At 38.0% G+C, this 21,773-nt stretch overlaps 1 protein-coding gene across 1 annotated transcript in view; it reads right to left on the bottom strand.

The window, feature by feature from the left end:
• LRP1B (LDL receptor related protein 1B) overlaps positions 1 to 21,773 on the bottom strand; it is a 1,793,119-nt gene that overhangs the window by 120,634 nt on the left and 1,650,712 nt on the right. The window contains exons 78-80 of the mRNA XM_070360639.1: positions 20,172 to 20,395; positions 18,629 to 18,735; positions 3,668 to 3,784 (exon numbers count right to left, since the gene is read on the bottom strand). Of these exons, the coding sequence (XP_070216740.1) occupies positions 3,668 to 3,784; positions 18,629 to 18,735; positions 20,172 to 20,395 (448 nt within the window). The remainder of the gene's footprint in view (positions 1 to 3,667; positions 3,785 to 18,628; positions 18,736 to 20,171; positions 20,396 to 21,773) is intronic.

The raw sequence follows: 21,773 nt of genomic DNA on the forward strand, positions 1-21,773 counted from the left end.
GCATCAGGTGGCCAAAGTATTGGAGCTTCAGCTTCAGCATCAGTCCTTCTAATGAATATTCAGGATTGATTTCTTTAAGGATTAACTGGCTTGATCTCCTTACTGACCAAGGGACTCTGAAGAGTCTTTTTCAGCACCACAATTCAAAAGTATCAATTCTTCAGCACTCAGCCTTTTTTCTGGTCCAACACTCACATTCATACATGATAACGGAAAAACCATAGCTTTGACTATCTGGACCTTTATAGACCAAATGATGCCACTGCTTTTTAATATGCTGTCTAGGTTTGTCATAGATTTTCTTCCAAGGAGGAAGTCTAAATTTCATGGCTGCAGTCACTGTCTGCAGTGATTTTGGAGCCCAGGAAAATACAGTCTGTCACCTTCCCCACTTTCTCTCCATTTGCCATGAAGTGATAGGACTGGATGCCATGATCATAATATTTTAAATTTTGAGTTTTAAGCCAGCTTTTCAACCCTCCTCTTTAATCTCTATCAAGAAGCTCTTTAGTTCCTTTTTTCTTTCTGTTATTAACGTAGTGTTATCTACATATCTGAGGTCAATTATATTTCTTCTGGCAATCTTTATTTCAGTTTGTGATTCATTCAGCTGGCATTTCACATGATGTACTCTGAATAAAAGTTAAATAAGCAGGGTGACAATATACAGCCTTGACCTACTCCTTTCCCCCTTTGGAACCAGTCCATTGTTTCATGTCTGGTTCTAACTGTTGCTTTTTGGCCTGCATACAGGTTTCTCAGTAAACAGGCAAGGTGATCAGGTATTCCCATTTCTTGAAGAATTTTCCATAGTTTGTTTTGATCCACACAATCAAAAACTTTAGCATAGTCTATGAAGCAGAAGTGGATGTTTTTAAGGAACTCTCTTGCTTTTTCTGGAGAAGGCAATGGCACTCCACTCCAGTACTCTTGCCTGGAAAATCCCATGGATGGAGGAGCCTGGTGGGCTGCAGTCCATGGGGTGTGAAGAGTCGGACACGACTGAGCAACTTCACTTTCACTTTTCACTTCCATGCATTGGAGAAGGAAATGGCAACCCACTCCAGTGTTCTTGCCTGGAGAATCCCAGGGACGGCGGAGCCTGGTGGGCTGCCATCTATGGGGGTCGCACAGAGTCGGACATGACTGACGCGACTTAGCAGCAGCAGCAGCTTGCTTTTTCTATGATCCAGTGGATGTTGGCAATTTGATCTCTGGTTCCACTGCCTGTTCTAAATCCAGCTTGAACATCTGGAATTTCATGGTTCACACACTGTTGAAGTTTGGCATGAAGGATTTTGAAGATTACCTTGCTAGCATATGAAATGAGTGCAATTGTATGCTAGTTTGAACATTCTTTGGCTTTGCCTTTCTTTGGGATTGGATTGAAAACTGATCTTTTCCAATTCTGTGGCCACTGATGAGTTTTCCAATTGCTGATTTTAAAGTGCAGCAATTTAACAGTATCATCTTTTAGGATTTGAAGTAGCTCAGCTGGAATTCCATCATCTAGCTGGAATTCCACTAGCTTTGTTAGTAAAGATGCTTCCCAAAGCCCACTTGACTTCACACTCTAGGCTGTCTGGCTCTTGTTGAGCGACCACACACACCATCATGGGTATCCAGGTCATCAAGAAGCTTTCTGTAAAGTTCTTGTGTATTCTTGCCATCTCTTCTTAATCTCTTTTGCTTCATTAAGTTCCTACCATTTCTGTGTTTTATTGTGCCAGTCTTTGCATAAAATGGTCCCTTGGTATCTCCAATTTTCTTGAAGAGATCCCTAGTATTTCCCATTCTGTAGTTTTCCTCCATTTCTTTGGATTGTTTACTTAAGAAGACTGTCTCGTCTCTCCTTGCTCTTCTCTGGAACCCTGCATTCAGTTGGGTATATCTTTCCTCTTCTCCTTTGCCTTTTACTTCTTTGCTTTTCTCAGCTATTTGTAAGGCCTCCTCAGACAACCACTTTGCCTTCTTGCATTTCTTTTTCTTGGGGATGGTTTTGGTTACTGCCTCTTGTATGGTGTTATGAACCTCTGTCCAGAGTTTTCAGGCATTCTGTCTAGCAGATCTAATCCCTTGAATCTATTTGTCACCACCACTGTATAAAATTAATGGTCAAACTAATTGTCTGAACATTAATTTTATCAATCATAAATTGGTTTTGAATAGTAAAATAATACCCCTAAATCTGACATTCTATTGTCTATTTTAGAAATAGTACAAAGAAAACAAATTGGTGAATGTCAATCATACATACAATTAGTCTGGCTGAGAATAACAGTAATAATAATTTCTCACATTTTACAAAATGGCTATTTTTAGAGATTTTTTAATAAAAATATATAATTTTGGTACTGAAATTTATAAAAAGTGAAATAGCAACATTTATATTTTACTTATAATCTAAATGTTGTAAAATATAAAATGCCTTTTAATATGTATTTTTCTTTATTGTTTCTTGAAATAGTAAAATATACATTTGAGCTAAAATGGGTTAATTTTTGTAATCAATTATATGAATGTTGAATTTTTTTTTTCCATTTAGTGTTATTAAACAAAAAACACACTCTTCTAGTAAGGGCACAGTGAAAATTCAATGCAATTATTCTTCTGGCAGCTTCTCTGCTTTTGCTTAAGAAAGAAAGAAAAAAAAAAACTGGAAGCAAAGCAGTAAGTAAAACTTATTTACTTACTTATAAATTAGTATGCAAATATAAAACTTCAAGTATAAGTTGTGAACAAATTGTGGTAAATAGCTAAGGGGTTTTGGTAAGAAAGAGAAAGAGAAAATGAAGGGAAATAAATTAAGCAGAAAGAACTGAGATTCCCTGGCAAGGAAAGTGTGAGTCACAGAAGGGAGTAAAAAATGAGAGTGAAAAACAGAAGATAGACATAGAGATGGAGATAAAAAGGGTGCTATGAAAGAAGAGCACCAGTAGATTCTTCAGTCATTTATAGAAGAAGTACACTCTCAATTTTTACACATTGCTTTTCACATGGATGAGAGTGTCCCTATCAATTACCTATACTAATAAATGTTACTATGATGTTTTACTATAAAGTAACTCATTTCCTACTTATCACTGTAATTTGAAATAAAAATTAGTGTTCCCAGGCACTAATCTTGACTACTCGAAGTCTTCTGCTCAGAAAAGAACATCCACAGAAGCAACAAACAGAATGAATATTTTCTGAATCCAGTAGCAATGCATCACATTTGTCCTGGAGTCAAGAAGTTCTTCTGGTGTGGCCTCTTTGTTATTCTTAGTAGTAGGAATGAAAATTGCGATGAATATTAAGAGCTACAAGTTGAAATGAGATTCCCAGGTGGTAAAGAATCTACCTGCCAATGCAGGAGATGCAGGAGACATGAGCTTGATTCCTGAATGGGGAAGATCCCCAGAAGAAAGAAATGGCAACCCACTTTAATATTATTGCCTGGGAATCCCATGGACAAAGAAGCCTGGTAGGCTACAGTCTGTGGGGTCATAAAGAGTTGGACATGACTGAGTACCCATGCAAACACACACACAAAACTACACAGTAAGTTGAAAAGAGACATAAATTGAGGAAATATAGAATGTAAGGCTTTCATAATTGTATCTATGTTTCATTATTTAATATGCTCAGTGGTAATTAAAGGCAGAAACTAAAGCACTTCACAAACCTTGTTTGCTGGTCACAGAGACTACAGAATCAGAACCATCGTACAGAACACTGCCAATAACAGAGAGTTCAAGATCAGCCCAGTATATCCGTTCACTGAAATGATCCACAGCCAGACCTGTAAAATCAACACGCACAGACAAATGACAGCAATACATTTGAGATTATTTAAAATTATGTTTCTTCTCTTTAATGTATTGTTATAATTGAAAATTTGTTTTAAACAGCTTAGAAATCACCTAGTCTATATCATGATAGTGCAAAAATCAGAAAAAAATGAAATAACTTAATCTCTATCTGAAATATGTGTTAATAAATCACACAGAATTTATGTAATACAGTGTAGCAGGAAATATTTTTACTTCATGTAGGAAAAGCCATCCTAAATACCCCTCCCTTCTACTCTTACTGGTTTCTTAATTATGGTTGTTTTCTAGAAGACTTTCTTGTGACTTTTTTTTTTAATCTTTATAGTACACACAGAATTAATTCATCATTTAAACCATTTATCCAACCATTGTTTCAAATAATTCCAGGTAATTAGCTATATTTTGAATCTTTTCATGAAGGTGCATTTTGCAGAAAATAAAGGGTTCATGAGCTTAATCATAAGATATTTTCACCACCTTGAGTTGGTCTATAGTGTTATGAGACACCTGTGTGCATGCTGAAGTTTAAATTGACTAAAGATTGATGTTTACAATAGAGAATAATGAATAGTAAATTCCTTAATTAAGTTTCTCGTTGTACTTACATTTTTCACTCTAATTTTTTACTCTAATCATTAATTTGCTCTGAGACTGTCATGTATCTCTTTTTATCAGTATCTGTTAATGAATACCACTGGACTAAAATGACATGCAGTAAAAAATAATGTTTTTCTATTTATTCAATTTTTTATTTCATAATATAATTGGGATCTAGTCAGTGTCTTGTTGCACAAATATCATCAATGCTTAGAATTCCTTAGGTAAACTTCCTTCAGTTTAGAAAAGTAAGACCCATAACATATGAATTCTATAATAAATCTTTGTTGCTGTAGATATTCAATTTTTACAACGTAGCTAGACTATAGATATGACGTACGACACACTTTGAAACTACAAGGCAGTCAAATTACCTTTGACATCTGCATGCTAAAAAGCTTTCTGAATGAGATCATTCAATGAAAAAAAAAAATTGAGGAAATTGAATGCCATCTTAAAGGCAAGGCAACTGAGTGAAAAGTATTTTTGAGTTTACACTAATTGTTCTTTCTTGTAGATGGATCATAATTTAACAATCAAAATGAAAACATATCATGGTGAAAATCATTTGGAAATAATTTTTCAGTAATGTATGTGTCTATCCCAAATATAATTAAACTAAATAAAAATATTTCTCAGGTGTAATATAAAAATGTTCTATGTCCAATAAACCTCTAAGAAATGACTTACCAATTAAAACAAGTGGCCCATGTTTTACTAGTTTCTGCTCAATGATTAATCTGCTATTTGGACTTATGGTGGATATTAGGTCTTAGCTTTTTCATGTGTAATTATGAGTAACGTGAAACATAAAATGATCCAACTTCTTGCTGCCACCATTCTACTTCAAAATCATTGTCTACAAAAGATTTAAAATGCTTTTCTTTTCCTTCCACCAGTGTTATACAATAAAGTGGTAGATTAAAAAAAAAAAAAAGTTGTTCTCAACCAAATTGATCTTTACATTTAAATATTAAATTTGCTAATCATAGAAATGAAGAAAACAATAGGTATTAATCTAATTTAATTACCAATATTGTTTTTTCAGATTCAACAGCAGTAAAATTTTTTCAAATGTGTCATACATTGCAGTATTAGTCTAGGCTTAAGACACATACAGCTATAGTCCCATACTGTACTATTTTGGATGAAATTACATCTAAGCAAAAATTTTACCACAAGCTTTTAGATGAGTGGGATTTATATTCCCCTAAATCAAGGAGATCCAACCAGTCCATTCTGAAGGAGATCAGCCCTGGGATCTCTTCAGAAAGAATGATGCTAAATCTGAAACTCTAGTACTTTGGCCACCTCATGCGAAGAGTTGACTCATTGGAAAAGACTCTGATGCTGGGAGGGATTGGGGGCAGGAGGAGAAAGGGACAACAGAGGATGAGATGGCTGGATGGCATCACTGACTCGATGGACATGAGTTTGGGTGAACTCCAGGAGTTGGTGATGGACAGGAAGGCCTGATGTGCTGCGATTCATGGGGTCGCAAAGAGTCAGACAAGACTGAATGACTGAACTGAACTGAACTGAAATCCACAAATCAATGACTTTGATTTCTCCCTAAGCATTTAATAAAAGAGACAGTCTTTTAAATTAAAAAGTTAAAGAAGAAGTAAACTAACTTTTTGTTACAGAGGTAAGTCAAGTTTATATGAAAGAACAAGTCCATTTCTATATCTTTAAAATATTACATCTTTTTTGTCTTTAATAAAGAAGCAAAAATAAAGTGGGGAAAAAAATAAATTTCCAGGAAAGTCATTCTTATCTGAACTGGGAATGGTGAATATTTGGAACCAAGTCAGTGAAAGTACATAAAATTTAAAATAAAATGTCTACTTGTTCTAATTGAGCATAATAGAAAGACAATTTGAAAGTCTTATAAAAAAAAAGTCCTGATAAGTTTTAGGAGCACATGATAATGGCTCTAATCATTTTTTTTTAACATCTTCCATGATATTAAGACTAAGTTTACATTTTAGGGATTTTTTAATCTAACTTTTAATTTTTCCGAGATCCTTCTACTAGTTCCCTTATTTCCACTGTGGTCTAAAAAGAAGATGGAAAATGGCAGAAACAAAATCCTATGAGAACTGGCCATAATACCAATGTGATATTTAAGAGAGAAGACCTGGAGAAGAGAAATAAATTATGTTTTCAGAAAGGGAGAAAGAGATTTTGTAGCTTTCATGTTATAGCAAAGTTGAGATTTGTAAGGTAGTAATAACAAGCAAGTGTGCAATACCCTATTCTTGATTTAAGAGGTGATAAAAGGGGTCCAAAAAGAAGCTAAAGATATTTACCACTATGTCTAATTTATTTAAAAAAAATTTTTAAGTAATTTCTGAGAGAGGTTACCTATAAAACATTTTGGATATTAGTCTATGTTAAAGTTATTTTTACACATATATGTGCTTCTGTGTGAGTTTTTGTGCTCAGGTACTAGGTCCTGTCAGACTCTTTGTGACACCGGGATTATAGCTCACAAGGCTCCTTTGTCTATGGGATTTCCCAGGCAAGAATATTGGAGTGTGCTGAAGATCCCTTCTCCATAAGATCTTCCCAACCCAGGGATTGAACCTGCATCTCCTACTTGGTAGGCAGATTCTTCACCACTGAGCCACTCGGTTTCTCCCACATACATATCATTCCAATCCTAAAGAAAGGCAATGCCAAAGAATGGTCAAACTACCGCACAATTGCACTCATCTCACATGCTAGTAAAGTGATGTTCAAAATTCTCCAAGCCAGGCTTCAGCAATACATGAACTTCTAGATGTTCAAGCTGGTTTTAGAAAAGGCAAATGAACCAGAGATCAAACTGCCAACATCTGCTGGATCATCGAAAAAGCAAGAGAGTTCCAGAAAAACATCCATTTCTGCTTTATTGACTATGCCAAAGCCTTTGACTGTGTGGATCACAATAAACTGTGGAAAATTCTGAAAGAGATGGGAATACCAGACCACCTGATCTGCCTCTTGAGAAACCTGTATGCAGGTCAGGAAGCAACAGTTAGAACTGGACATGGAACAACAGACTGGTTCCAAATAGGAAAAGGAGTACATCAAGGCTGTATATTGTCACCCTGTTTATTTAACTTATATGCAGAGTACATCATGAGAAATGCTGGGCTGGAAGAAACACAAGCTGGAATCAAGATTGCTGGGAGAAATATCAATAACCTCAGATATGCAGATGACACCACTCTTATGGCAGAAAGTGAAGAGGAACTCAAAAGCCTCTTGATGAAAGTGAAAGAGGAGAATGAAAAAGTTGGTTTAAAGCTCAACATTCAAAAAACGAAGATCATGGCATCTAGTCCCATCACTTCATGGGAAATAGATGGGGAAACAGTGGAAACAGTGCTAGACTTTGTTTCATGGGGCTCCAAAATCAGTGTAGATGGTGATTGCAGCCATGAAATAAAAGATGCTTACTCCTTGGAAGGAAAGTTATGACAAACCTAGATAGCATATTAAAAAGCAGAGACATTACTTTGCCAACAAAGGTCCATCTAGTCAAGGCTATAGTTTTTCCAGTGGTCATGTATGGATGTGAGAATTGGACTGTGAAGAAAGCTGAGCTCCGAAGACTTGATGTTTTTGAACTGTGGTGTTGTAGAAGACTCTTGAGAGTCCCATGGACTTCAAGGAGGTCCAACCAGTCCATTCTAAAGGAGATCAGTCCTAGGTGTTCTTTGGAAGGACTGATGTTGAAGCTGAAACTCTAACACTTTGGCCACCTCATGTGAAGATTTGACTCATTGGAAAAGAGTCTGATGCTGGGGGTTGGGGGGGTTGGAGGCAGGAGGAGAAGGGGACGACAGAGGATGAGATGGCTGGATGGCATCACTGACTCGATGGACATGAGTTTGAGTGAACTCTGGGAGTTGGTGATAGACAGGATGGCCTGGCATGCTGTGATTCATGGGGTTGCAAAGAGTCAGACATGACTGAGCGACTGAACTGAACTGATATATATATATATATATATACATACACATACACACACACACACACATACACACAGTTATTTATGAGTGTTAGCAAGATAATGTGTCAAGGAATTGAACAATAGTCCTTAAATTTTTAATCTATCTCATTTAATTAGAGATCTTTTGTTGGCCAAGGACAAAGAATTTGCTGAGTGGATCAAATAATTATGACTGTACCAGACCAGTATGTACTTCTTTATTTTTCTGTTTAGTCAGAAACTGCCACAATCTGAGAGGATCTAGAAGTAACATAAATAAGCTTTTGTATATCAAATAATATGGTATTAAACCAAACTCATGTAATTTTACATGCCCTTCTCTTGGAGGGAAAAATGAAAAGCATTCATTTTTAAAAGAAATTAATTAATACATATTTGTAAGGTACCTCCCTTGCACCACACACTGTCAGGTCCTAGTATGTAACAAAGATTGAAACAGATCATGTTCCTACTCTCATGGTACGTCCTACTCACCCACCACACAGTTGACTGAATCAGAATATAGATTATGCTTCTTGCATTTAATATTGGGCCTAAAACATTTGTGAAAAGAGAACTTAATACCATAACATAGGTTAGAGTATTAAAAATGGTATGCATTCATATCTTCACTCATTCAACACATAGTTAGTCTTGAGGAGAGTGGTGTAAGACGGCGGAGCAGAAGGACATGTACTTATCTTCTCCTGCAAGAACTCCAAAACTACAATTCACTGCTGAAAAACCATCAGTTGGAGAATGTTAGATCCCACCAAAAAAGATACCCCAAGTCCAAGGGCAAAGGAGAAACTCCAACAAGATGGTAGGAGGAGAGAAATCACAATTAGAATCAAACCCGTTAACCACCAGAGACTCTCAGAGGGCTCAAACCTTGTGTACCAGGACCCTGAGACCCCACAGAGACTAAGCTAGAACTGTGTTTGAATGTCTCCTGCAAAGGTACAGTTCAGCAGTGAGCCGCTGCAGGGCCAGGGGCTCTGGGTGCAGCAGACCTGGGTATGGCATCAGCCCTCTTGGAGGAGGTCGCCATTAACCCCACCATAGAGCCACTAGAACTTACATAGAACTGGGGAAACAGGCTCTTGGAGGGCACAAACATAACTTTGTGTGTACCAGAACCCAGGAGAAAGGAGCAATGACCCGTAAGAGGCTGACCCCGACTTGCCCATGAGTGTCTAGGAGTCTCCGGCAGAGGCATGGGTTGACAGTGCTCTGCTGAGGGGTCAGGGGCAATGAGTGAAGCAGTACATGCATGGGGCCTTTTGCAGGAGGTCACCATTGTCTTCATTACCTCCACCATAGTTTGGCCTCAGGTCAAATAACAAGGATGGAAGACAGCCCCACCCGCCAATAGAAAATTGGATTAAAGTTTTACTGAGCATGGCCCTGCCCATAAGAACAAGACCCAGTTTCCCCCAGTCATTCTCCCATCAGGAAGCCTCCATAAGCCTCTTATCCTTATCCATCAGAGGGCAGAGGGAATGAAAACCACAATCACAGAAAACTAACCAATTTGATCACATGGACCACAGCCCTGTCTAGCTTAGTGAAACTATGAGCCATGCCATGTAGAGCCACCCAAGATGGACGGGTCTTGGTGGACAGTCCTGACAAAACATGGTCCACTGGAGAAGGGAATGGCAAACCACTTCAGTATTCTTGCCTTGAGAACCCCATGAACAGTACGAAAATGAAAAAAGGAATGACACTGAAAGATGAACTCCCCATGTCAGTAGGTGCCCAATATGCTACTTGAGAAGAGTGGAGAAATTGCTTCAGAAAGAATGAAGAGACGGAGCCAAAGCACAAACAACATACAGTTGTGGATGTGATGGGTGATGGAAGTAAAGCCTGATGCTATAAAGAGCAATATTGCATAGGAACCTGGAATGTTAGGTCTACGAATCAAGGCAAATTGGAAGTAATCAAACAGAAGATGGCAAGAGTGAACATCAACATCGTCTTAGGAATCAATGAACTAAAATGGACTGGAATTGGTGAATGTAACTCAGATGAACACTATATCTACTACTGTGGGCAAGAATCCCTTAGAAGAAATAAAGTAGCCATCATACTCAATAAGAGTCAAAAATGCAGTACTTGCATGCGATCTCAAAAATGACAGAATGATCTCTGTTCACTTCCAAGGCAAACCATTCAATATCACAATAATCCAAGTCTATTCCCCGACCAGTAATGCTGAAGAAGCTGAAGTTGAACGGTTCTATGAAGGCCTACAAGACCTTCTAGAAATAATACCCAAAAAAGTTGTCCTCGTCTTTATAGGAGGAATGCAAAAGTAGGAAGTCAAGAGCTACCTGGAGTAACAGGCAAATTTAACCTTGGGGTACAAAACAAAACAGGTCAAAGGCTAACAGAGTTTTGCCAAGAGAATGCACTGGTCATAACAAACACCCTTTTCCAACAACACAAGAAAAGACTCTACACATGGACATCACCAGATGGTCAAACCAAATCAGATTGATCATATTCTTTCCAGCCAAAGATGGAGAAGCTCTATACAGTCAGCAAAGACAAGACCAGGAGCTGACTGTGGCTTAGATCATGAACTTCTTATTGCCAAATTCAGACTGAAAGTAAAGAAATTGGGGAAAACCACTAGACCATTCAGGTATGACCTAAAGCAAATCCCTTACATTTGTAGAGTGGAAGTGAGGAATAGATTCAAGGGATCAGATTTGATAGGCAGAATGCCTGAAGAACTACGGATGGGGCTTCCTGACATTGTACAGGAGGCAGTGATCAAGATCATCCCCAAGAAAAAGAAATGCAAAAAGGCAGAATGGTTGTCTGAGGAGGCCTTACAAATATCTGAAAAAAAGAAGAGAGGTGAAGGGCAAAGGAGAAAAAAGATAGATATACCCATTTGAATGCAGAGTTCCAAAGAATAGCAAGGAGAGATAAGAAAGCATTCCTCAGTGATCAATGCAAAGAAATAGAGGAAAATATTAGCATGGGAAAGACTAGAGATTTCTTCAAGAAAATTAGAGATACAAAGGGAACTTGTCATGCAAAGATGGACACAAAAAAGGACAGAAATTTTATGGACCTAAGAGAAGCATAAGATATTGAGAAGAGGTGGCAAGAATACAACTAAACTAAAAAGATCTTCATGGCTTACCTCTAGAAAACCACAATGGTGTGATTACTCACCTAGAGCCAGACATCCTGGAATGTGAAGTCAAGCAGGTCTTAGAAAGCATCACTACAAAGCTAGTGGAGGTGATGGAATTCCAATTGAGCTATTTCAAATCTTAAAAGATGATGCTGTGAAAGTGCTGCACTTAATATGCCAGCAAATTTGGCAAACTCAGCAGTGGCCACAAGACTGAAAAAGGTCAGTTTTTACTCCAGTCCCAAAGAAAGGCAATGCCAAAGAATGTTCAAACTACCACACAATTGCACTCATCTCACACACTAGCAAATTAATACTCAAAATTCTCCAACCCAGGTTTCAACAGTACGTGAGCTGTGAGCTTCCAGATGTTCAAGCTGGATTTAGAAAAGTCAGAGGAACCAGAGATCAAATTGCCAGCATCCGTTGGATCATCAAAAAAGCAAAAGAGTTCCAGAAAAACATCTACTTCTGATTTATTGACTACACCAAAGCCTTTGACTGTGTGGATCACAACAAATTGTGGAAAATTCTTCAAGAGATGGAAATACCCGACCACCTGATCTGCCTTCTGAAATCTGCACACAGGTCAAGAAGCAACAGTTAAAACTGGACATGAAACAAAAGACTGGTTCCAAATTGGGAACAGAGTACGTCAAGGCTATATACTGTCACCCTGCTTATTTAACTTATATGCTCATGTGAAATGCTGGGCCCGATGAAGCACAAGCTGGAATCAAGATTGCTGGGAGAAATATCATAACCTCAGATATGCAGATGACATCACCCTTATGGCAGAAAGTGAAGAAGAACAAAAGAGCCTCCTGATGAAAGTGAAAGAGGAGAGTGAAAAAGTTGGCTTAAAACTCAACATTCAGAAAACGAAGATCATGGCATCCAGTCCCATCACTTCATGACATCCAGTCCCATCACTTCATGACAAATAGATGGGGAAACAATGGAAACAATGAGAGACTTTATTTTTTGAGGCCCCAAAATCACTGTGGATGGGAACTTCAGCCATGAAATTAAAAGACACTTGCTCCTTGGAAAAGCTATGACCAACCTAGACAGCATGTAAAAAAGCAGAGATTTTACTTTGCCAACAAAGGTCCATCTAGTCAAAGCTATGGTTTTTCCAGTAGTCATGTATGGATGTGAGATTTGGACTATAAAGAAAGTTGAGCACCAAAGATTTGATGCTTTTGAACTGTGGTGCTTGAAAAGACTTTTGAGAATCCCTTGGACTGCAAAGAGATCCAACCAGTCAATCCTAAAGGAAGTCAGTCCTGAATATTCATTGGACGGACTGATGCTGAAGCTGAAACTCCAATACTCTGGCCACTTGATTCAAACAATTGACTCATTAGAAAAGACCCTGGTGCTGGGAAAGATTGAAGGTGGGAGGAGAAGGGGATGACAGAGGATGAGATCATTGGATGGCATCACCAATTTGATGGATATGATTTTGAGTAATCTCTGGGAGTTGGTGATGGACAGGGGAGTCTGACATGCTGCAATCCATGGAGTCACAAAGATTTGGACAAGACTCAGTGACTAAACATATACTAATTATAGGTAATATTCCACAGGGGATATATCAAGAATATTCGTAATGGTGTTGGTTTAAGCTATTTATGATCTTGTTGGGCACATAGATTATACATTAAAGCATTAACGAGTCAATGATTATATATCATTAAAGCAATAGGTGATTGAGAACCAAGTATGGAGATAAGCAGTGCTTTCGATGCCCAGAGAATTGAGGTATTCTTTTGATTTTGGAAAGTAAGCAATGGCAGTGCTGGTGGTAAATAAACACAGGGCTACCTGGGTGGTGTGCCTATACAATCAGATAGTACAATTCTAACCTTTAAATGCACAGGAGTTAGATAAAGGGATAGAGACGTTTATATCTACTCCTACTGCTGTTCATGATACTAGTATCACTTACACTCTATTGAGTACAGAGCATAACCAAATGCACTGTATCCTAGTGCACATAGTCCTCATGTTTGTGTAAAGGAAAAATCGCGTTTTCTGTTAACCCTAGATGTAAATAATAAGACATTACACTTGGAGTGAAAAAGAGGTATTATTATAGTTACTGATTTCAGTTTCATAACTTTGGAGTCAGGGCAAATATTTATAAACATACACCAAGGAAAGAGATAATATAGGTATACATAAACCTATGATGTTTCTAAGGAACCATAAGCAATTAATGTACTTGTATGGAAGGAAATCTTATAAAATATATTTGGATAAGTGCACATTTTCTCTAGCATATTAATATAATGTATATATATATATATATATGTGTGTATATATATACAGAATGATCACCAACTTTCCCTTTGTTACTTTCTAGTATTATGATATTCATGAAATCTAAATTATCTATTATTTCCTAAAAATCTTCTGATATTATTTTTTATTTATTTGTATATCAGTAACATTTGGCTTGCATTACTGAAGCGTTATTAATCACTATAAATTTAAGACAGATGAAAAGATAATAGAGATATTTCTCCTTGATGGAATAAAATCCTCCCTAATAATACAAGACTAGCATTTCCAATACTAGGAAATTCAATAAGCAGGTGCTCAATAGATACAGCAATAGATTTTACATGTAGCATATGGATTTTTAAAAATCTTTTAGAATTTGAACATATAAAATGAGAATACTAGTCAACAAAGTATACTAAATGATATTTATAAACATGGATAAAAATTTAAAAAAATTGATATTCAGGAGTTATGGGCTTCCCTGGTGGCTCACACAGTAAAGAATCCACCTGCAATGTGGGAGACCTGAGTTCAATCCCTGGGTTGGAAGATCCCCTGGAGGAGTGAGTTATGGTGGATATATCTTATGTCTTATACAAGATACAAATGTAAGGTTTTAGTATTAATACATGGCTTATTATTCCTATAGTTATTCTTAGCCTCTTAGATACTCAAGAAATTATACCAATTAATTTACATTGGTTTTAATATCTGATTTAAATGAATTATATCAATTCTCCATAAGGTAAATATTGTCACATGCAATTTACAAGTGAGGACTTCAGTGCTCAAAGTTTATATAGGTTGCTAAATTTTAACACAAGCCAATTAAATTCAAGGCTAAGACTCTACTACTCTGTATTTATTCTGTGTAAGGCACTATGCTATGTCCAATTGGGTATATTATCTTCCTTTTGAAACTTTTCTGTCAACTACTGTGACACTGAATTCTGTTGCTTTGCTCCTATTGCTCAAACACCTCTGTTGTCTGCACTTTTGACCTTAACTCTTCTAAACATAACCATCTCACACATTTCTGCCCTTTCTGCCCTAGGAAGCTTCTTTGTTTCACAGTCAGACGCGACTGAGCGACTTCACTTTCACTTTTCGCTTTCATGCATTGGAGAAGGCAATGGCAACCCATTCCCGTGTTCTTGCCTGGAGAATCCCAGGGATGGGGGAGCCTGGTGGGCTGCCGTCTATGGGGTCACACAGAGTCGGACACAACTGAAGCGACTTAGCAGCAGCAGCAGCAGCATCCCTCTTAACAACTCCAGCAAGTTTCAGTTATCAACTTTCTGTTGCTAATTCCCCAAACTAAGTGTCTAGTTCTGCTTTGAGCTCCAGAACTAAGACTTCCAATAATCTGTGAGATAGCTTCATCTGAGGATTTCCGAGGTGGTGCTAGTTATAAAAAAAATCTGCCTACCAATGCAGGAGATGCAAGAGACATGGGTTCGATTCCTGGGTCAGGAAGATTCCCTGGATTAGGAAATGGCACTCCACTCTAGTATTTTTGCCAGAAAAATTTCATGGATAGAGGAGCATGGTGTGCTACACTCCATGTGGCTGCAAAGAGCAGAACGACTGAGTACAAACACACATACACACACACACACACACCTCCATCTCATTGATTTAGGTTGGCCATGTCTACAACTGCAACACATGATAACCAGGGAATAGCATTCCTTTCATAAACAAACTTCCCAAGAACCCCTGTCTCAGGCTCCCTCCTAAGGATCTCAGACTGGCAATTCTATACATTGCTTCCTGAGTCATATTTTAAAATGAAAACAATGTCATGTATACTATGACTATGACTTCCTGGAGAAGGAAATAGCAACCCACTCCAGTATCCTTGCCTGGAGAATCCCATGGACAGAGGAGCCTGGTAGGCCACAGTCCACGGGGTCGCAAAGAGTCGGACATGACTGAGCGACTTCACTCAGTCACTCACTTACTCATACTATGATTATGAAAGTGAAAGTAAGTGAAAGTCACTCAATCATGTCTGACCCCATGGACTTACAGTCTTCAGGCCAGAATACTGGAGTGGGTAGCCTTTCCCTTCTCCAGGAGATCTTCCCAACCCAGGGATCAAACCCAGGTCTCCCTCATTGCAGGCAGATTCTTTACCAGCTAAGCCACAAGGGAAACCCAAGAATACTGTGGAGTGGGTAGCCTATCCCTTCTCTAACGAATCTTCCCGATCCAGAAATCAAACTGGGGTCTCCTGCATTGCAGGTGGATTCTTTACCAAGTGAACTATTAGGGAAGCCTTTACGATGACTATGTAAGATGTTAAATCAGACATTTTTTTTTTTAATCAACTGTCTGAATTTTATATAAGTCTAAAATTAGTCAAAAGTAAAAAAGTTCTTTAAAATTGTGTTTGAACAGATTATGCCACTTTCCTCAATATCCTCAAATGTCCCCCCTTAAAGCCAGAACAGAATCTAATCCTTATCAGAGTGTTTCAGGTCCTAGATGATCTGCCTCTGGTCAGCTTGTCATTCCCACTTATCCTGTTCTCCATATGCTCATGTGGAGCACACGCTCATGAGAATATGAGCACGTGAGGATAAGCTTATATGCTCAGTCTCCAGTTGCTCATATGCTTCAAGGCATACAATCATCCCATGGTATCCACAGGACATTGGTTATAGGATCCTCTGTGGGTACTAGAACCCACTGATGCTCAAGTCTTTTACATAAAATGGCATATTACACTCAGCCCTCGGAATCAGCAGCTTCAGCAAATTCAACCCACCATGGATATGGAGGGCCCACTGTCCTAACATCACTGCTGTTTTCCTCACGTGCTAGATTCATTCCTAACTCATGACTTACACTCTTTCTGCTTGGACAGCTCTTTCCTCACATAATCACATAGCTTGCTCTCTATCTTTATTCAGTTATCTTCTCATATATCACCTTTCTAGAGATGACGTCTCTGATAATCATAACTAAAATAGTACTCTCTCAAACTAGGCATCCCTCATGTTTTTTTTTCCTATTTTTTTTTACATACATCTGACATGATGTATCCTACATGTTCTATCCTATATAGGAAGGTCAGTTTCACGAGAATCGGAATTCTCTCAACAAGGGCAGGAACTATTTCTTCAGCATTTGGAACAATTTCTGCCACCAGGTGAGTCTTTAATTAGTGTTTGTTAAATCACTGACAAGAGACACATCTATATAAATTAACTCAATCCCAAGCGTTCCTACCTTCTGTATGGGTAAAAACAATCTATTTGGAGGAAAAGGCAGTAGGTACATTGAAAGTAAATATATATATATACACACACCAAATATAAAGTTTCTACTGTGAAAGGGACTGCAAAGCCTCACTGTTAAATAACATGTGCTATAGAAAATGTATGCTGTCCTTCTGATGCAGATGTAGTGGGTGAGTGGGAAGGGAGCAAAAATCTCTGAGGCTTCTACATTGTGAAAATGTTTTATTGAGGAAGGACTAAATTTAGACCTTACAAGACTGATAAAATTCAGGGACTTCCCTGGTGGTCTGGTGGTTAAAATTTGGTGCTTACAATGCAGGGGCTGTGGGTTTGATCCCTGGTTGGGGAACTAAGGCACTTCCCAGGTGGCTCAGTGGTAAAGAATCAGCCTGCCAATGCAGGAGACATAAGAGACGCAGGCTTGATCCCTGGTTGGGGAAGATCCTCTGGAGAAGGAAATGGCAACCCACTCCAGTATTCTTGCCAGGAAAATTCCATGGGCAGAGAAGTCTGGTGTGCTACAGTCCATGGAATCACAAAGAGCCTCATGCAATTTAGTGACTGAGCACAGCACAGCGGGGAACCAAGCTTCCATATGCCATGAGGCCAAAAAAATTAGAAAAAAAAGAGCAAAAATGATTGGTAAGATTCAGCTAAGTTCATAGAAGTTGGAAGGGTACTGTACAAGAGGGATGTGAGAGGAAAAAGGCGTGGGAGAAAGAATAGGAATGCAAAAAAAAAAGCTGAGTTCTGAAGCAGTCTGGGAAGTACAGAGTGTGGACTGGTGATTTAGATGACGTGCTGGAAAGGAGATTTAAGCTAGATTGAAAGAAGCTGTGAATGTCTTTCATACCTCTCTTTCACAAAAATTATGTGCATATTACCATCTCTCTGTCCATTTAGTCTCTCATCCTCTAGCAGTTTACCATCTCTCCCAATATCATTAACATATAGCTGTAAAAACATCCTAATACAGTGCTATAAACTGTCAAAATTTCATGCAGGTGAAATCCTGATAGCCTTATAACTTAGGTAATTTTCAAATAACATCCCCATAATATCACCAAAAGTATGATAAGAACCTGAGTTTCAAGTTGGAAAACTATGACATGCAATGTTAATGACTTTTATAAAGTCATGCTATAAATTATTTTGTCTGCTTTCAAAAATGACTACATTGCCAAATGGAACCAGAAAGCATGGCAACATTGTAATATTTAGCTTAGTATTTCATGTCATTTTATATTATTGGAGTATAATTGCTTTACAATGTTTTGTTACTTTCTGCTGTACAACAACATGAATCAGCTATATATATATACACACATATTCTCTCCTTCTTGATCACTCCTTCTACCTCTCCCATCCCACCACTTTCAGTCATCACAGAGCACCGAGCTGAGCTCCCTGTGCTGTGCAGCAGCTTCCCACTAGTTATGTATTTTACACACGGTAATGTATAAATGTCAATGCTACTCTCTTAATTTGTCTCACCCTGCTATTTCATATTTTAGACAGTATGGGATACATGTCATACCTGTAGGTCTCTGTAAATTCTTTTGTACTAAAATTCTTCTCAGTGTACCATCCATGGCGGCCTCTTCTATGTGGGAGTGGTCCCCAACAACAGTCCAGTACATCATCCTGAAGAGATAGGTCAAGTTGATTAGCCTGGTGACAATGCTGGCATAGCCCCAAACAAGGTCTGAAAAGATCCTGTGCATTCGAATCACCTTAGAGTCCCTGATAAAGGGACTAACTCTAAATATGCAGAGTAAAGACCTCCAAGAGAGGGCTGTGGAATCAAGGTTTTAAATAGTCATGCACTAGTCCCTGATAGCTCAGCTGGTAAAGAACCCCCCTACAATGCAGGAGACCTGGGTTCAATCCCTGGGTTGGGAAACTTCCTGGAGAAGGGAAAGGCTACCCACTCCAGTATTCTGGCCTGGAGAATTCCATGGACTGTATAGTCTACGGGGTTGCAAAGCATCGGATACGACTGAGCGACTTTCACTCACTTACTCACACTAGTGTTAGTCTCTCAGTTGTGTCTGATTTTTTGCAATCCCATGAACTGTAGACCACCAGGCTCCTCTATCCATGGAATTCTCCAGGCAAGAATACTGAGGTGGGTGCCATTTCCTTCCCCAGGGGATCTTACTGATCCAGGAATCAATCCCAGGTTTCCTGCATTGCAGGCAGATTCTTTACCAACTGAGCTACAAGGGAAGCCCATATTTCCTACTAAAATTTTAGAGTTACTGTTTAACAGGATAAAATGTGGTTCACTTGATTCCCAAAGCTCAATTTTGAAAATTTCTTTAGAAGAAGAATATCCTAACACTTGAAACCATCTTCTTATTGTGACAGAATTCATTTTACTATGGTTGATACATCAGTATGTTTTCTTTTACGATAAAGTAACTATTTCCTCAAACAGAAATAATTTTCTAACTTAGAAGATACCACACTGCTTAATTCTATTAAGTAAACAATTGCTTCTTTTTACTCAGGATCTAATGGTCCACTTTATGGATGATTAGGAGTTTTATTTAACATTTCCCTATTTCTTTTTGGCCACTGCTTATAAATGAAAAATAAAATAATAAAAAATAAAAACAAATCAAGTAAAATAAAGGACATATTTGTATTACATTTTTAAAGTCTGTTTATACATATGCTTTCATTTTTTATTACCAGAAATAGCCAAAATCACTAATACTCTACACTTAAAATGGTTAAACATTATATATAACATCTCAAAAAATTAGTTTTAGATTAACAATAGTGGTTACACTTTTCACATCAGTTTCATTAATCTGAATGTATATACAACATATACAGACACTAAATGTATAAAGTACATTTATACAACTGTTCAGAGAAAAACACAAATTTTTCACCACCATTTGGTATGAAAAGAACATTCTTTTTTACAGAAGGAGTAGAGGGATTTTCACAAGTCTTGTGACTCTATGTTGAACACTTATCCAAAAACAACACTATAGAAAACAGGTGGGACAATCTCTAAAAATGGATAGTCATATCAAGAAACATCAATAACCATGTTATTAACCTACCCTCTTTTAGGATTTACAGCAATGGCATAGGGTTCTCCAGCCATATTTGTTAGGAGTCTGGTACAGTTGGGGCCACTCAGCTGCCCTACGTTGATAGAGTACCTCAAACTGGTCCAGTGAGTAGTGTAATAACTGAACCAGTGCATTCGAGAATGGTCGGTCCAATAAATATTTCCAGCAACCCAGTCAACTGCAATGTCCCTGGGCCTTCTAAATTCAGGACACTAAAAGAAAACAAAACAACAAATCACAGTATTTGCAAAAGCAAATTGGTGGAGTTTTCTATATCTATATATTGAAATTATTTGGGAATCAAATATGATCAGGTATTAATTATAATATAGATTATTTGGGAATCAAATATGATCAGGTATTAATTATAATATAGATTTTTAAACATATTTTATTCTTACTTTTAATAGGTATATAATTTCACAAGTCCTAAGAATATAGTTCATTGGAATTTTACCTATCACTGCCCCTGTTTATGATACCACCCTTATGGCAGAAAGTGAAGAGGAACTCAAAAGCCTCTTGATGAAAGTGAAAGAGGAGAGTGAAAAAGTTGGCTTAAAGCTCAACATTCAGAAAACGAAGATCATGGCATCCAGTCCCATCACTTCATGGGAAATAGATGGGGAAACAGTGTCAGACTTTACTTTTTGGGCTCCAAAATCACTGCAGATGGTGAATTGCAGCCATGAAATTAAAAGACGCTTACTCCTTGGAAGGAAAGTTATGACAAACCTAGATAGCATATTCAAAAGCAGATACATTACTTTGCCAACCAAGGTCCGCCTAGTCAAGGCTATGGTTTTTCCTGTGGTCATGTATGGATGTGAGAGTTGGACTGTGAAGAAGGCTGAGTGCCGAAGAATTGATGCTTTTGAACTGTGGTGTTGGAGAAGACTCTTGAGAATCCCTGGGACTGCAAGGAGATCCAACCAGTCCATTCTGAAGGAGATCAGCCCTGGGATTTCTTTGGAAGGAATGATGCTAAAGCTGAAACTCCAATACTTTGGCCACCTCATGTGAAGAGTTGACTCATTGGAAAAGACTCTGATGCTGGGAGGGATTGGGGGCAGGAGGAGAAGGGGACGCCAGAGGATGAGATGGCTGGATGGCATCACCGACTCGATGGACGTGGGTTTGGGTGAACTCCAGGAGTTGGTGATGGACAGGGAGGCCTGGCATGCTGTGATTCATGGGGTCTCAAAGAGTCGGACACGACTGAAGGACTGAACTGAACTAAACTGAACTGCCCCTGTTTAACTACCACCCTGTTAGAATATTTCCAGAACTGTAGAAGGTTCACTTATGATGTCTACCAGTTAGTATTTCTCTTAGAATAAGCATAATAATAATGTCTAATGTCATAGATCAGTTTAAACAAATCCACATAAATATCATCGTACTCTTCAATGCCTGATTTTGATTCAACATCATGTCCATGTATCCATACTGTTGTGTATGTCAGTTTAATTGTTTTTATTTCTGGATAATATTTAATTTCATGAATAATATCAATTTGTTTACCATTTTACTGGTAATATATATTTTGTTTGTTAATAATTTTAGGCCATTACAATACAAATGATGAAT

Source organism: Bos mutus, chromosome 2, assembly GCF_027580195.1.
Source record: "Bos mutus isolate GX-2022 chromosome 2, NWIPB_WYAK_1.1, whole genome shotgun sequence".
In the NCBI taxonomy this organism is placed as follows: domain Eukaryota; kingdom Metazoa; phylum Chordata; class Mammalia; order Artiodactyla; family Bovidae; genus Bos; species Bos mutus.